Raw genomic sequence first — 17,060 nt, forward strand, 5'->3', positions numbered from 1 at the left:
TTCTTGCCAACAGTACCGGGTAAAATGCTAGATCTTACAAAAGGCAAAGATTGGTTACTACTCTGCGAATGGCATTCGGAAGATTTGACGTGAATGACGTTGCTAGAAATATTCGGACGCTTCAACGCGGTATGACCATTGGGTATGACGTTGCTAGAAACATTCGGAAGATTCAACGCGGTATGACGTTATACTAAAAACAACCCTATCTAACAGTATCACATAATGGTCCCTAAGATTTAGTGCATAAAATCCTCGTGTTTGAAACAAAAACGAACCCTCCAAACGAACTTTGGCCGAAAATATACGAGTTCTATAAAAACACCTGGATTATTTCTTAAAATAGTAACAGTCTAAAAAAAAATGCTCGCTATTTCTTATACTCAAAATTATAAAAACTCTCTTTTAGAACAATTGCATAAAAAATTGCAATCGTTAAGCGCACTCTTAACCTACAGCACAACGTGGGCATATTAGTTCGTGTCAAATCTTATCAGACCAAGGTAAAAAAAATTTTGTGAGTCGGTCGACTAGATACACAATACCAAAGCCAATTAGTGAAGGATATAGGGCAATGTCATCTGGAATAAGCCACTGATCTCGTATATTCTTTTAAAGTCTTCACTTTTCCTAAATGGAACACAAGTACGTCAGTTATGTGAGATAAACTCTCGCACTATAAAAAGTCAGAATTATAAAACTTTTTTGGGAAAAAAAAAACACATGATCCGATGTTAGAATTAAACATAGTGTAGTCAACGTTCACTGAAATGAGTCAGACAGCCTAGCTTTCTATTAAAATTTAGATCGTTGAATATTAACAATAAATTTCCTATAACAAACAGTCAATGAAAGAGTAATTTGAAATTTTGTCATTATGGGCCGGACAAACGTTACATGTTTCAAACCATTTACTTTATCAGGACAAACGGATGACAAAATATCTAATATAAATACGTCGAATGATATAGTTATACAGAACAATGAAAAAAACCCACATCGTTTTGAATGCTGAATTGTATTTTGAATAATGTTACATTGCGTCTTATCGCCTGGTGAAAATGGATTGAATACCGAAGGAAAACTTCACTAAAACAATATCTTAAGTGACTAAAAGTTATGTGTATGACACGAAATTTGTCTTCTCTTTAATAAAACATCTCTCAACACCGTAGCTGACTTTCTTTTGAGCATTTACATACATACGCATGCATACTTCTTGAACTATTAAGTTTTTGTGGAAACGACCGACCATGAAGTATCATAAATTTGATAGTTCCAGACGTAAGCGCAGGGATGAATCTACGAAGGTTTAAAGTGGAGCGTTCTCTACTTTGGATTCGATTTTGGTACTTGCAAGCATTAATAAAGTAAATGGTTTGAACCCGGGAGTATCGTTATATGTTTGTAAATGATGATCGTCCAGGTTAATAAAGTCCTGAGAAGGACTGTTTTTGTTGTTGTTAACTGACGTTTCGACAACCTTGGCGGTAGTCATCTTCAGAGTCAAAAATTGAAAGCATTAATGTTAAAAACATTGCATCATGATTTATAAAGAAAGCGACGTCACATTGCATGATGAGAGTTTGAATCATTAATATTATTTCCTGATACGCATGTTACATAAACCGGACGGGTTCGGAGTTAAGGTATTTTATCCCAAAGTTGGCAGGAAACCGAAGGATATTCATAAATCTGCAGCGGCTCATTATGCAATGTGACGTCACTTTCTCTATAAATCGGACATCACTGAATTTCAATATCTTCAGAATGCAAAGACAGATGACTAAACTGTTTTAAAAATTCCACTGTCATTTTACGAGTTCTTTTCAATGAAACTATAATAGCTAAATCTTCGTTATACGGGCCGTTTAAACGTGAAACCAACCTTGAGATTGTCCAGCAATGGCACTTGTCGCAACCTCCTTCCAGCCCGCAACGTAGTTGTCAAAATTCAAACCGTTCGTCCATTCCAGTAATTCATCAACTTCCCATTCGTCTACTGCCTCGTATCCCTTAATGTCCGTCACTTGTGTTATATCTCTCAAAGTGTTCTCGATATCCCTGACCACCGGAGTTTCAGTACCAGGGTTACTCACTAGCATACCTTCTTTGTACCTATAAGTACATATATCACACAACTATATTCCTTTTCTAAGTTGCCAAACGCAATACAATTGGGCTCAAAGATTGTTGGCAAAAGAGAGAAGGAAATTATTTTAAGTGCGAAAAACATGTTTTTCAAATTTTGAAAGATCTTTCTATTGACTTTATGCAATGTTTAGGAGCACTGGGGGGAGCCAGGCTAAGTGAAAATACATAACCACAGCTCATTCTTGGCAACATCATTGTTATGACGTCACTTCGAATTAAAAATTGAGCTGCTACAATAATTTATTTTCATAGCTGTGGTTCCGGCACTGTTAAGGAATGTTCTCAGATGTTTAGAAGACTATACGCACTAATAGGTTTTCCTTACATTTTCTTCATCCAATCAATTTTCCGTCGTTTTCGTTTTCTTTCCAAATCATCCTTTCTCATCAACTACACATAAGAAAAGGCACGAATCATAGAGATACTCACTAAAGACCCATATGTATATAAAGATACCAATGAAATACCTATATGTACGTAGAGATACATATTAAATACCTATATGTACACAGAGATACATTTTAAATACCTATTCGTAAAAAAAGATACATATTTAATATCTATGTGCAAGGAGAAATACCAATTTATTACTTATTTGTAAACAGAGACAACCATTAAATACACCTATTCTTAGATTGTTTTCAATCTCAACGGTATATATGAATGTGTAAAAATTTCTGAGTAACTGACTGAATCAAGAAGTGTTGAAATAAAAAAATCTCACGTTCATAACTTGCGCTTATGTGTAGTGATTTTTAGCTAGATGTAGCTTCAAACCTTCTCGTGTTTGAAGTCGATTTTTTTCTGCGAAGAGTCGTACGTAATGTCATCTTCTTTAATCTTTCGCAAAACCTGAAGAAGTGAACAGTTCGACGGTCAGACGACCATAGAAAATTTGTAACGATTCACAAGCAACTGTGTCCATCGATATCAACATGTCAGATGAATTAATAGTCATTCAAGATTAAAAACAATCTGAAAATCTCCACTTTCATAATATCTACAATTCATAATAATCACATTGCTTGGGCGTTTTATGCACAAATGCGCACAACAGTTGCATGAATATTCGTAAAGATGCAAAAGTTAAAAAATTCATGTCTAATACGCACCCTATCCGACACAATCCTCCAGCCATTATTTTCATATCTTTCATACCAGCCTTCTCTGCAGTCTTGAAACACAGAACGCTACGTTAGATGTGCTAATCCTACCCTTACAGTGAATGGTTTGAACTCGGGAAAATCGTTACGCGTTTGTAGATGTAGATCTTCCCAAGTTAGTAGAGCCCTGAGAAGTACTGTTCATGTTGATGTTGAGTGACGTTTCGACAACCTCAGCGGTAGTCATTTTCAGAGTCAACTCTACTCCTTACTTAATTCTGAAGATGACTACTGTTAAGGTTGACAAAACGTCACTCCACATCGACACCAACAGTCAACCTCAAGACTCTTCTCTCTGAAGAGTCTACATCTAAATACATGTAACAATTGATATCTTTAAGAAATCGGCCGTTTTTCAAATGAGTGAAAAGGAATGCCTTTGCAAAGGACTATGAATAACGGACTGGCTACGTCATTACACGTATATAGCAAATATGTTCTTAATACAAAATATGTTTCCTACACGTGGTAGCCGACCATTGCTCATAGTTCCAAACGCCTACCTAGGTCCGAATATGGTCTCGTGAGATCATTGTTATGGTGAAGGCGCGGTGGTAGTACTTTAGCCGACGCTTTGGTGTAATCCTTCGGGCTGTTTGCACACATATCCACAATATGAGAATGCGTAAAGATCTTATAATAAATGTTTGGTGGGAACGAGGTCTGAAAAAGAAAAATGCGATTAAGAGATTGTCCAAATGCATCCTCCCTTACGAGAGACGTATTTACATTGCAAGCGGTTCTGATACATATCGAAGCTCATGTGTTCAGAAGAACAAAATGCTTAGTTCGCGATATTTTTTAGCGCAAAATCCTACCTAATCAAAGAATACGGCAACGAGTAGTAAAATGCAACGATGTTCGATAAATATTTACGTAGTACAATTTGCATCAGTTGATGAAGAAGTCCAGTTTTCGGCAACTTTGAGTAAATGAACATTCATTTCGTACTCGCTCATAGCGATTACATGAATGTCGACAAAGTCATACAGTCGTACATGACTTTCTTATATTGTCCTATCTCTGGTAGGACAATCATGTGTATTTCTAATCTTTGCGAAAATCTTACCCCAGCCAATCTGAACTTGACGTGCGTTCCAGAAGCTTGATCCAACAATTCTGCCTGAAATGTTTTTCACAGAACAAATATGTTTAGTAATCTCATTCTCGATTATGAGATGCTAACTCTTAGAAAAATCCACATGATCCTATGCTGTCCTACAAGATAATCCGTAATCCGTATCACTTAACACTGTCCTGCTAGACAATCGCAGTCATTTAATGTTAACCTGTAGGATAATCCCAAAGCTATGTTGTAGATTAATCCTTATCGTAATAATATGAGGTCGCAATCTGATAAATCCCCAGTCTCAATTTTTTACCTCCTTTGGATTGATGCATTTTAATAGCATGGCGGGATCACCGCGAAATCTAAAGCTAATCAAGTCCTTATAGTAACAATAGACCTGCACATCCTAGAAAGAAGGAAATATATGCTAAGCAGTATTTATAAAAAAAAATCAGTTCTGACGACACCAAAGATGTTTTTCATTTGGCCTTCAAACTGTGGCATTTACTAATATACTTTGGCCTATAAAACCACCCCAGGGTATCCATTTAAACGAGGTTATGAAATAACCAAGGTTAATAGCCAAGGAACGGCGCGCAGATCTGGGCACTAGACCCCCTGCAGTTAGCACGCAGATGATAGGATACAGTGAGGTTCATGTCTCATTAGCGATGTACGTTTGCAGAGCAAACAGCATTATTTTTCTCCTTTTCCCGCCAATTAATTGGTGTGATCAGGTGCAGATGCGTGGTGGCCAGGTTCGTAAGGAGCAGGTTGAAGGATGAACCGGAACTCCAAGGCAGTCAGCCTGGCTTAACAGCGTCTGCATCTAACCATCCACTCACGTAAGTATGACATCATAATGTGACGTCAGGTATCAAATCATCTTTTCCATGGAAAAACGTATCTAAAGTGGTTTTGCAAAGAGCCATACCCATAATAACTATCATTGTTAGTAGGGTTCGCATCGAATACTCGATCGTGAGTAGCTAGTTGCGTAGCAAGATAAGGTAACGAGTAAATTTATTCGTCCTGCTAACGCAACAACCGTATCATTTATGTTGAATAACATCTGGCAAAATCTCGGATAATCATGTTGCCAAGCGCGATTTGAGCCCAGATTATAAACCTCTACATCTACATACGGGCATTTCATAGGCACAACTAAATTCCCAGCTCCCCCTATAGTAACATGTCTAGCCGTGTACCACGTGTCTTCTCCAAGCTTTTTGAATGACTCTAGCAGCAGAAATCATTGTCGATGTTTGACCAGACAGTCTTGTTGCTGCTCTAGACGGTGGACCACTAGAAACACTGAGACTGACACTGGAGGTCGAATAATTGTCCTCCGTGGTCGATGGAGGAGCAGGAGGCGTCCGAACGTTTCGACGTTTCTCGTTCAACTTAAGTCGCCACCAATTCTGGATAACTAGAGCACAATATTCCTGCTGATTTCTATAGAGAAATGAAATGATTTGGCAAAATGACAAAATAACAAATTTCACGATTTTGAAATCACTTTCCAAAAGTGCACCAAACCTTTTTCTGTTAACAATATTCCATAAAATTTCATTCAATACACGTGAAAATGGAATTGGTGCATATTTGCTATCAAAAATAACGTACGTTTTCGACGGACTATCCTTTTGAGATGAGCTAGACTGTTTTTCGAGCTGTGTACTGGAACTACTAGAACTTCCCTCTATCTAAGAAACGAGAAAATAAAAGGTAATAGAAAATTAACTGTAATTAACCGTTTTGCATGAGAAACAAACAAACAATATATCTTGAGATTACAAAATATGAATCAGAAAAGACGAGAAGAGAACTGTAACTTTTCGACTTTATTTCAGAGTCATCCTCGTTCTGAAATAAAGTCAAAAATTTACAGTTCTTGCCTTGTTCTGATTCATATTTTGTAATCTCAAGATGTCTTGTTTCTTCAGAATTTGTTTTTTACTATATTTTAATAAATTGTTGGCTGGACATGGTTTTGCACGAGGGGTTGCAAACATTTGTATTATGGGGGCAACAGATGGTGGGTGCGAATTCTACGTTCCTTTCTACAACCTTCATTTTTTACGGTTTTGCCAATAGAAACTAGCATATAGGTATATTTAATCATAGTTCTCTTGAACCAATAAAATCATGTCTACTACTAGTGGGTAGGTTCAATCAATGAAAACTAGTTATTTTTTACTTCAGCAGAATGGATCATGGCCTTCACTGACATGGGTATATTAAATTCAAATAATTGCTTGTTGAACTTTCAGAAAATTCTACTTCATGTTAATAACAGAATCAAATGATTCTGATATAAATGGTCTTTCTATAACACAAAGTAAAGTACACAATCCTATAATATCCATCAATATCCATACGAATACCTGAACAGAAGATGCTTGTGTTTGTCCAGAATGTTGAGTAGTGCTGTATGAAAGATCTGACCATTTATAAATACTGCGCGGGCCCAAATTTGTCTGTGATAAATCATCATGAAGAGCAGCAAATATATAGGATCTTTCCAAAAAAAAGTGTTAATGAATAAATCATCATGAAGAGCAGGAAATACATAGGATCTTTCCAACAAAGTGCAACTGATTGAGCTAATGCTTAAAATAGGTTTAAGCAAATGTTCTCGAGTAATTAAATTCAGAAGTTGTGTACCTGAGTAGATATCCACGAAAAACCCGTTGAATCTCAATGGCTGCAGCAGTTTCTCTGTCTTCGTGTTCAACATCTTTTATGATTGCCTACAAAAATAGCTAACTTTTGCAAAGCTAGTCTGCAAAGTACTGCACATTTTGCCAAGACCTTAATGCCAGTGTGCAAAAATAGCAAAAATAATACAAATGGACCTCAACATTTTTCACAGTGACAAAATATTAGCTTCCAAACTAGGTACAAGTTAAAAACATCCTGTAAAGTTATTTGATATTTTCTAAAGTTTTCTCCTCAGAGACAGAGCCAGCTTGCAAGCACTCCGTTTTCCCCAAAATCAAGTTGTTGCTAAGATTCATATATTTTAGCCTAACTTAAGTCAAAGTATAAAGCGCAGTAAATATAGTAAGCGAGGAGTCGCACCCCCCTCCCACAAGGTTTAAGTTTGTAGCGGCATCCATGGCTGTGTTAATTTACTACCTTACCATTATTAATTTGTTTAGAAATTCATTGTTGAGCAGTGAGTGAATAGAGAATAATTATCATTATACTTTTAATAAAGAACTAATAAAGAAAACGGGCCGACACTGCCACCAGTAAGTGCTGTATTTGCCAGTGCCACAGTCCCATGACATAAACAAACATTTTGGTGAAAGATTATGTTTAAACCTGTCGAGCATCTTTTGTATCTGTTGCCAATACGAATGCACGATCAAAGGAAGCTGAAAGGGTTCCTACCACAAGTAAAGTCAATGAAATAAGAGCAATTCCTAAGTTAAATTTCATATTAACAAAAAAAACACATGAAAATATTTCACCAGGTAATCGCACTGTCCTCAAAATTTCTTCGGCCTCTTCCTTAGAAATTGCCATTGCAAATGGACTCGTTTATACATGAAAATATCAAAAAAAGGTCAAATAAAGGACAGAAGCTCAAATCGAGTCTTCCGCCATTTTGTAGATTACCCAGTTGCTAGGCAACGGAAACTGTTGCATGTTACCAATGTTACATGTTTTTGCAACGTATTTTTCCTTCAGGATGTGATTCTGGGATATTGACCAAGTTTTTTTAAGGTAGAATACGAATAGAAACCTATTATTTACATAAATAAAGTGCAGAATGTTTTTTAGAGTAATCCTTGTCGGCTAAGATCTTCAAATGTTTTTTTGTTCACAACGTTACCCATCGAATCTTCGAATTCTTCCTATAGTGAAAAATAATATCATCACTTTTCTCATTACAATGAACAAGGCCAAATATATTACTAATATTTCCGACAGTCAAATCAACGGTCGACCATTTAGTCAAAAAACGTGAACTCGAAAAAATTTATGACAAGAACAATTCACATCACAAAACGGATATAGGTAGATATCTACGTAGGTAGATACACCATCATACCTCAACATCCGGTAGCCAACGTTCCTTAGCTTTCACATCTTTTAGTTTCTCCCAAACTACAAGTAAAGGCAAACGAATTTCAAAGCCATGCATGAATAAGAGCAAACTAAGAGGTTACTAAGAGGAGAAATCCAAGAAAGATGTAAAAAATCGACTTACGAGAAAGTGCATCGGCTATTTGTGTGACGTTTGCGAAGTGAGCGGTGTTTGGAATACCAAGACAACGCATATTGTGTGCATGCCTCCATTCCTGTAGATGAGAAGCAATTCATAAACCTGACATATCAACTCAGGCATAAAGAAATGCGCTAAGAACATTACACATCATGATGTGGTGAGTGCTGCTGCCGAAATGCATCGTGGGAAGTTAGGATCTACAGAACAGACTAGACGGTTTCTAGAAGAGCTTGTTAGGACTAACTTGACAGTTGCTGATTGAAACTCATACATGAAAGGTGGACTGGAAATACTAAACAAGCATGCATGGTAAGATACATATGAAACTTTCTTAGTCATGCATTGCAGCAGAATTATCTTATGAAGCAAACCATGCAATTTAGTTGGGAACATAAAGATGACGATCTCACAAATTTTCTTAAATTGAAACTGCATAAAATCTTGCAATTACAGGTTGCTAGTCGTACCGCAAAATGTCTTTGAAAGGCTTTGGGTCCCCTGAAAAATTAAAAATACGATTTGCATTTCTCTTTTCATAGTGAAGACCAAAAAAGATAATTGCACAAACCTGTACTTCATGTTGCCACAAATTTCACAGCTGTAAGAGATGTTGAGCCCATGCAACTTGTATAACCAGTACGGAATAGGCTAAAAGGAACAATAAAATCCGTTGTTCTATAATCTGTAGTTACATATCTTTGGCGATCTCCGCTGATCGTTTCCCCCATTCTTCTTACCTTACCATCCCAGCCCAAAGGAAGATTCTTGGGGTTGTAAAGTACTGTTTCCTCGTCTTCAGAATCCGATTCATTGTATTCTTCGCCACCTTCTTCATCCTGAGGAACAATAAAAGAAACGCAAGCAATGCATTTGGTGATCAAAACACATTGGTGAGTCATTTTTACAAAATTTCTAAGTTCCGTTAGAACATAAAATAATGTACAAATGAATGTATCTCTGTTCGACAAATCGATGCAAAAAACCTCAAGTTCGTCAGTTGTTCTTGCTTGCTTTCTTACAACGTTTTCTCGAGTGGCAGCCCTCTGTTCCTACGGATGAAAGTGATATTACAACATTATAAATGAATACTCTGCATCGTAGGGAAAGTCAATTTAACATCAGTTTTTACAAGTTTTACAAAGTTTAGAATTTTGAAAATTTGTGCCTTCCAATTGATAACGCTATCCAGGCTTCGTGCAACCGGCCCCAGACAATTATTTCAGCCGATATGCAGCAAAATTATGCTGCCGAAATGTGAAGTTTGTTTGTGACAGTGGTTTCCATCAGCTGTAGGAAATTCGCTTCGAGTTGAAATTGTCTCCTCTTAGTCACATTTCTTGGTAGTTAGCCAGTTCAGTTACATGTTAGCGTAGGCGAACGAGCAAACTTAAAAATTGCCCAATTAAAACTTTAAATTACCAAACCTTTTGCCCAAATCTTTGCTACGCAACGACTAGGGATGTACCGCAAACACACGAGAATCCGGTATCATGATCCGGTACATCCCTTACAATCCCCCACATGTACGGTTTCATACATCTAAGTTCAAAAATAAGTAAACTTTCATTGATAAATACATACCCCGACTAATTCAATTAATCTGTAGACTTGACTTTCCAAGGAGGCAATTTCCTTTTGCTTTACTATATTCTCCCTAGGTAAAAAGAAGACAATCATTTTCACCAATCTGCACTGAAATATTGTGGCTCGCTGTGACACCGGTGAATAAGCAGAGAAAACGCGAAAATTCCACGCAGGACAAATTGATGTTTATTGTAATTTTTCTTGTTTCATAAGCGTTTATAAAATAAACACTAAAAAAAGCGTTCACTGATCGGTCTATAGCTGATGTGCATTAGCCTGTGCAGAACAGATCGGAGCTCAACCAATCAAATCAGTCAACCAAAGAGAGTTTGCAAATCAATTATGAATACATTTTAGAGGAAAAAATAAAACATTTGTTAATGTATTTATTTCGCATTATTTTTATTTTATAAAAGAAATAAAAGATGTTTTTCGTGTTTGCACTGGCTTATGCAGACCTCGGATACGTTTGTGAGAACTCTCGAGTAAGTGCAACCCTCGACCTTAGGTCTCGGGCTTGCACTGATCTGCTCTCGAGTTCTCCCAAAGGTCTCCTCGGTTTTCACAAGCCCGTGCAAACAAAGTAAACATCTTTTATTTCTTAATTGTTCCATAGCTAGTGATTAGAAATTGCTTTCGGAGAATATGTCGACAATCATCAATACACGGAAGCATCATTCTTCTACACAAAGAACGTGACTTGCCTTCCTTTAGAGCCTTTCGATTTTGCAAAAAGTGATTGATCAAGATCCTCCATAGATTTCCCTAGGTATTCGGAAAAATGAATTCAATTAGTTCAAATTATTAGTAACCAACAAGTGACCGAGTTTAAAATACCTTTAGTAAAGAATAATCTCTGTGCTCGTTCCTCTAACGTGCTAAAAACGCGTGCGAAGGAAACAAACAAAATCAAATTGGATCAACATTTTTTAATCAGAAAAATTTCGCAAGATTTCATACCCTCCACATTTTAAATTTAAAGCTTGCAACGCCTGTTTAAGACGGTCAAGACCAAGCGAGGCCAACTCCTGTGGAACAAAGAAGATATTGTCGAGAAAATGCTTTAATAGGCAATGGTTCTGATTTGTTTTGTGTGTATATGTATGACTTGTTTGTTTATGTCAACCCTCACTGTTCGTATGGTTTTATCAAAATCATATATGTCCTTAACAATACCGTATTTATACTTATGTCACGTGTGTCATCACTATTCTATGTTTACATAAATATCATGTATGTCCACACCAGTACAAAGTTTATTGTTATGTCATATATACGCTCAGTTATCGTTAGGTCATGATTAATCTTACTTAGGCTGTGTTCATCCTTATATCATGCGTACCCTTAATAGTATTGTGTTCATCCTTATATCATGAGTATCCTTACTAGTATGGTGTTTATCCTTATATCATGCGTATCCTTACTAGTATTGTGTTTATCCTTATATCATGAGTATCCTTACTAGTATGGTGTTTATCCTTATATCATGAGTACCCTTACTAGTATTGCGTTCATCCTTATATAATGCGTACCCTTACTAGTATTGTGTTTATCCTTATATCATGCGTACCCTTACTAGTATGGTGTTTATCCTTATATCATGCGTACCCTTACTAGTATGGTGTTTATCCTTATATCATGCATATCCATACTAGTACTGTTTATCCTTGTATCATGCATGTGTACCCTCACATGTCTTTTGCTAGTGTCATACATTTACTAACCTCAGCAGATGAGAAACCAGACAGATCAAGATGTGCCCCAGATTGCGCCAAAGCACTTCCGGTATCTTTCTATAAATAATTAAGCCAAAAACAAATCATACATACACGCGCAATACAAAGAAAATCTTCGATGCACGGCCTAAATATCCCCCTTCACTCACGGGCCATCCTGGAAATGATCCTTGCGCCCAGTTTCTATCAAAGTCTTCTTGGGTTTCCTCCATTTCCTAAAACGAAACGTCTGGAACTGTTGGATTTTTTGTGATATGTAAATTACGGAGCTAACTTATGGTCGGTTGTTTTCTAATTTAGGGCCTGATTATATGGAGGCGAGCTGGCTCCATTGAACTAAAATACATAGAACGTTACCTGAAGCAAATAATTGAAGCCAAATCTTACACCCAGACACGCGTGTGTAGTGGTTCGAGATTCTCTCGCCGAGTGAAAATTGATTGACTACACACACAAGCGTGTCTGGGTGTAAGATTTGGCTTCAAAAACTATTAGGCTTTTCTATTACAGGTAGCATTCCATGTATTTTTGTTCAATGGCTGGCCCGGATAGCGAGCTAGCCCGATGATTTCAAGGGATTGAAAGGAGCCAAAACTTCAAGGTTAAAAATTACAACTGTTTGCGAAGCCACTACACGTCACTCCTGTTGTAATTCTCAAAAATTTAAAATCAAGGCAAATTGATTGTCTCAACTTTAAATGTTTTGAGAAGTCATTAATACAGAATATTGTGAAATTGCTTGAGAAGATTTATCTGATGATAAGTATTGAATCGTGTCCATTAGCCAAAATCATTCAACGCTTGGCCGAATCCCGGCTACCGGGCTCATGTGACCAGCCCATTACAAAGGATTAAAATCACGTGTATTTTCGTTGTTACGCAACAAACTCGGCTGCGTTTCATGACAAAGTTTTGATTGCTAATGAAGTTAATCACATACATGATGTACGGCCAATTTGTTTAACATTAGCAGGAACACATTAGTTGGGAGAATACATGGACGGTGGACAACTGCTTATCTACTTTACTCATCAAAAAAAGCCTCAATCGTTTTGAAAGTAAGCATGCTAAATTAAATTTTGCGAAGAAAGTCCATTTCAGTTTTAGAAGATCCTTTATTAAAAACAATGAAAGTTTCTACGTCAAAGGCACGTGAAACCAATGATGTCGGCTTACCTTATCAAGATCGACCAGCGGTTGCACACGTTGACAATAGTAGTAAAGGTAATCAAGGAGAACGATGATGTATCTAAAGTTAGGAAAAGAGGATCAGCGCAATCCAGTGGGCATAATTATATAAGTGATCGAGGACCCAATCAGAATGACGGATTTAGGAAAACTTTATTTAATACAAAGTTACTGCATCGAAGCAAAACTCGCGTAAAGGAGACCTTAAAGTGATAAAGCGAAAATTAAATATAGATAAGATATGTAGTGCTTGTTCAAGGAATGGGGATTGACAGAAAATTACGACAAAATAAACTCGAAATCGTTACAGAATTTGCAACTTGACTTGAAAAATCTGAGTTATATGTTGAACTCTATCAAGAAAAAGTACCCGGAAGTAGTCTTCATAGCAACCACGAACTCATAGCAACCATGTTGTGGTGAACTTAGACTTTCGCCTTAGTTTCTATGGAAACAAAATTTCATTTTCACCTTTTGTATTCGTGTGTTTTCTTCTCTTTGGGAATGTCGAACAAGCGGTCGAATGTTTCCAAATACGCAAGATAGTCTATTCTCTAGACAACACAAAAGAAAATAGTGAAAGTTGTCGAACGCCAAAGTGTCCTAATTAGGTTGTTCGTTTCATCAAATCAACATGTCAATTTTATTTGTGTTTGGCCAATATAGCATACGAAGATTTCCACGAGAGAACTAAAGTAAGACAGGCATGCGATGCATAGCAACGCTTTCTTCGCTACGAACGTCAAACACTTAAGTCTGTAGTCTCAACTATGTGTATTGGTGACTGCTCCGAAACCAACTTTGACAAAATTCAAATGAAGTTCAACGAACATCATGAGATCTTTCGATCCCTGAAGTGATAATCGCCTTTACTCTTCAGTCTGACATTAACGTAGTTGAATTACCTCGATTCCCTTGATGTTAATATATTTATCATAAGGTTCGTGAAGATCCAAGTACTTGCCGTAACCTTCTTCATCAGAAAAGTCAACCAAAGCTGGAACGCAAAATGACAACGAATGAATATAAGAGATAGGGAACATGACACATTAGGTGGTAAAGGACAATAGATAATCAATGAAATTAGTTAGGGTTCTAGCACAGCAAACGCTCCGAGTTAGAGTCTTAAAAAATCAAAGAAAAAGGCTTCTGCCATTGATAAGAAGACCTATGGGTATTGTCATAACGAATTAAAACTTTCATCAGAATTGCCAAACCAATGACATATACAAAATTGATTAACTTGGTATTCTACAGTAAGTCTGTATGGCACCACAATCTCTTTTTCTAATGAAAAGTGTAAATTTTAAATTAGCATAAGCTATATCTATAATATCAGAATCAATACGTAAATAAGCTCCTATCAACCAAACGCAAGCTCTTTACCAAATACCAATATTTTTTGACAAACACCAAGCGAGTGAGGTAAGTAGAAAGTTTATAATACTGCATGAGACATTAGTACAGTACTCAGTTCTTTACTGTAGGAAGTTTGCGTACTCTTGATGGACTGCCGAAAATGTTACTAAGCCAATCAAAGCGCGCTATTTTACCGAAAGATTGCCATGTAATAATTTCTTATTAGCTAATAAGTTTTATCTTTAAGACAAGATACATTAAAAGATGTCTCTTCAAATATAAAAGTAAAATAACTATTTCACCTTGCATATCTTCCGTAGGGTTTTCACGAGCTTCCTTCATGTTCATAAACTCGACTTGCATCGGCTCCACCACCTGACAAAAAAATTCGAAGCTTCTAGGGTGCGCAATTGCTCGTGCGCGCGCATGCATGCATCCAACGTCAACCGGTAAAGCAATTCATCGCGCTCGCAAATATCAGACTTCGGAACAACGCTATTGACGGTAAATAAATGTTTCGTGAAAAAAAACTACAGGAAGAGCGGTTTATTAAGGCAAATTAACAATGTTCTTTTTTCATGGCCTTCCCTCGTTGTTCATGAGGATGAGAGTTTAATGTTCATTCCTTTTGACGATTGACAACAATGTGAAAAAGTCTTGAAAACAATACGTGGTAAACAACGACTTAGAGAAATGCAAAGATGACGCAAGATCGTGCGCGCGCAATCGGACTTGCCGCGCGATGAAGCAGTGCGCAAATTTTTGAGCTTGAACCCTTTGATTACAGAACATATAAATGATGATGAAATTTAAGAGTTCTAACTTCAGTAGCTGACCAAGAAATCGCGAACAACCTCTTTACGTTTCTACGTGATCAGTTCATACATGAAAAATGCAGTGAGAGGGTTTAAAACACTTCATTTTATAATTCAACGACCGCAAATGATCGATAATTGGGCGAAGGGGAGGGGCTAATATTCATATGTGCATGATGTGCCGTATCAAATTCCTTTGAAATCCATTGTTTTCTATGGATTATAACATACATATATGAGTATGAGCCCACCAATTATCGATCCTCCATGGTCCCAGTCATTTCGATATATAATACTTGTGAGATTTATACTGTTTAAATGGGAAATGTGATCTATTCTACTGGAAAATCGCATCTTCAGCTAAGGATGTGTTGGGGTGTTTAAGTTTATGTTCTTGGAATTTAGGTGAAACAAAGCAAAGAAAATTAGATTTCAACTTCATGAAAATTCTTTTGGTTCACTGAAAGTCATGTGTCAATTCAATAGAGCTCAACCTCAATACTGAGTTTGTGTCAATACAATACAGAGTTTGCATTTTATTTTGGCTGAAACTGGACGTAGCTAATTTGTTCAGAATTCCAGAGGGCCAAATTTCTAGTTCAAACACTAAATATGTCAAATAAAGCAAACCAAATCAATTTCACGCAATTTCTTTCAAGAAAATTTCCTATTCCATGGTGTTTCAATGGTATCCAAAAAAACAATGAACAAAATATTTTCCCGAAATGAAATACATTTCCCAATGGCTGCATATGCATTCATTCTAAATCATATCACCTCATTTGGATACTTTCTGTGATAGTCTTTGATAACTCGTAATCTGCTGTAGAATTCAGCAAACTCATTGGGCCCAGATAAAGCAGATATTTCTTCTTTCCTCATCCTAGAACAGGATAGACATTTCACAAGTATAAGAAATGAACCAACACAAATGAAATAAATATATTTGCAGTAAGTGAATGTTGAAGGCAGCATAGCAATGATGCAAATATGTAGTTCGACTCACATCATGCAATGCTTGTAGGTTAATTCTCACCTTAAATTAACTAAGCTCATAAAAAAACTATCAAAATATATATTCTTACCCATCATTATCATTATACAATGTCAGCAACGAGCTAGTAGAAGAGAGATATCTCTACAAAAGGACAGATGCACATTTCAATTAAATAGACAATGTGACTGGTGAGTTGATATACAAAATCAAATTCAATGTCTGGTGGTGGTGTGCAAACAAAAAGGCTAAATTATTTAAGCACAGGATTGTAGTTTTAAAGTTAACCTTATTTTTTTAAATGGATAAGCACTATAAGTCATTCAAGAGGTACAAAGAAATTGAATTATCTGGCAAACCTCTAATAGATCCCTGGCTCTGTGATCTGAATTGATTTGGTCTTTTGGCTGCGGAAAGAGATGTCATTTCGATGCAGTAAAAGTGAAGAGTACATTTATGTTGAAAATATCGTACTGATAACTAAAGCTGATGAATACAGTCTGAATCAGAAGGTAAATTGTGATTGAATGATTTGGAAGACTAAAAATGCTTTACCGTCTGTTTCTTCAGTAAAAATTCTTCGGTTATCGCATCTTCGAGCCTCTCGCATTCTTCGTGCTGCCTTCGTTGCCTCTCTATTATCGTTTCCATACTTCAATTTTTAAATTTACCTCAGTGAATTGTGTAAAAAATCACTATTTTCTTTTCATATAACTTCCAACATGGCGAAGCATTCTTGCAAAGGCTGCTGGGATCAA

General features: G+C 36.6%; 2 protein-coding genes across 4 annotated transcripts; both read right to left on the reverse strand.

Annotated features, from left to right (window-relative positions):
* Nucleotides 1–305: 305 nt before the first annotated feature.
* LOC124441224 (protein MFI-like) lies at nucleotides 306–7,960 on the reverse strand. 3 transcript variants are annotated; one of them, XM_046991659.1, is made up of 14 exons: nucleotides 7,866–7,960; nucleotides 7,717–7,781; nucleotides 7,054–7,139; nucleotides 6,774–6,906; nucleotides 6,013–6,092; nucleotides 5,595–5,841; nucleotides 4,700–4,792; nucleotides 4,387–4,440; nucleotides 3,821–3,980; nucleotides 3,267–3,328; nucleotides 2,932–3,006; nucleotides 2,480–2,544; nucleotides 1,889–2,118; nucleotides 306–630 (listed from the first exon to the last, which is right to left on the reverse strand). In XM_046991659.1, exons 1-14 carry the CDS (start codon nucleotides 7,918–7,920, stop codon nucleotides 578–580), a joined length of 1,458 nt encoding a protein of 485 aa, XP_046847615.1. In that variant the 5' UTR covers nucleotides 7,921–7,960; the 3' UTR covers nucleotides 306–577. The 3 variants fall into 3 exon arrangements, with proteins under 3 accessions (XP_046847615.1, XP_046847614.1, XP_046847616.1); XM_046991658.1 differs by having other exon boundaries at nucleotides 7,717–7,939; XM_046991660.1 differs by lacking the exon at nucleotides 4,700–4,792 and having other exon boundaries at nucleotides 7,717–7,939.
* LOC124441225 (splicing factor 3A subunit 3-like) lies at nucleotides 7,860–17,039 on the reverse strand. The gene is made up of 21 exons (XM_046991661.1): nucleotides 16,858–17,039; nucleotides 16,662–16,709; nucleotides 16,394–16,446; nucleotides 16,086–16,191; nucleotides 14,796–14,868; nucleotides 14,040–14,131; nucleotides 13,606–13,688; nucleotides 13,123–13,195; nucleotides 12,096–12,161; nucleotides 11,935–12,003; nucleotides 11,171–11,238; nucleotides 11,048–11,088; nucleotides 10,915–10,975; nucleotides 10,208–10,280; nucleotides 9,610–9,675; nucleotides 9,364–9,462; nucleotides 9,195–9,274; nucleotides 9,094–9,124; nucleotides 8,609–8,699; nucleotides 8,450–8,505; nucleotides 7,860–8,252 (listed from the first exon to the last, which is right to left on the reverse strand). The coding sequence occupies exons 1-21, from the start codon at nucleotides 16,951–16,953 to the stop codon at nucleotides 8,175–8,177; spliced, it is 1,503 nt and encodes a 500-aa protein (XP_046847617.1). The 5' UTR covers nucleotides 16,954–17,039; the 3' UTR covers nucleotides 7,860–8,174.
* Nucleotides 17,040–17,060: the final 21 nt, after the last annotated feature.

The sequence above is a fragment of the Xenia sp. Carnegie-2017 genome, unplaced genomic scaffold (genome assembly GCF_021976095.1).
Source record: "Xenia sp. Carnegie-2017 unplaced genomic scaffold, XeniaSp_v1 HiC_scaffold_20, whole genome shotgun sequence".
NCBI lineage: Eukaryota > Metazoa > Cnidaria > Anthozoa > Malacalcyonacea > Xeniidae > Xenia > Xenia sp. Carnegie-2017.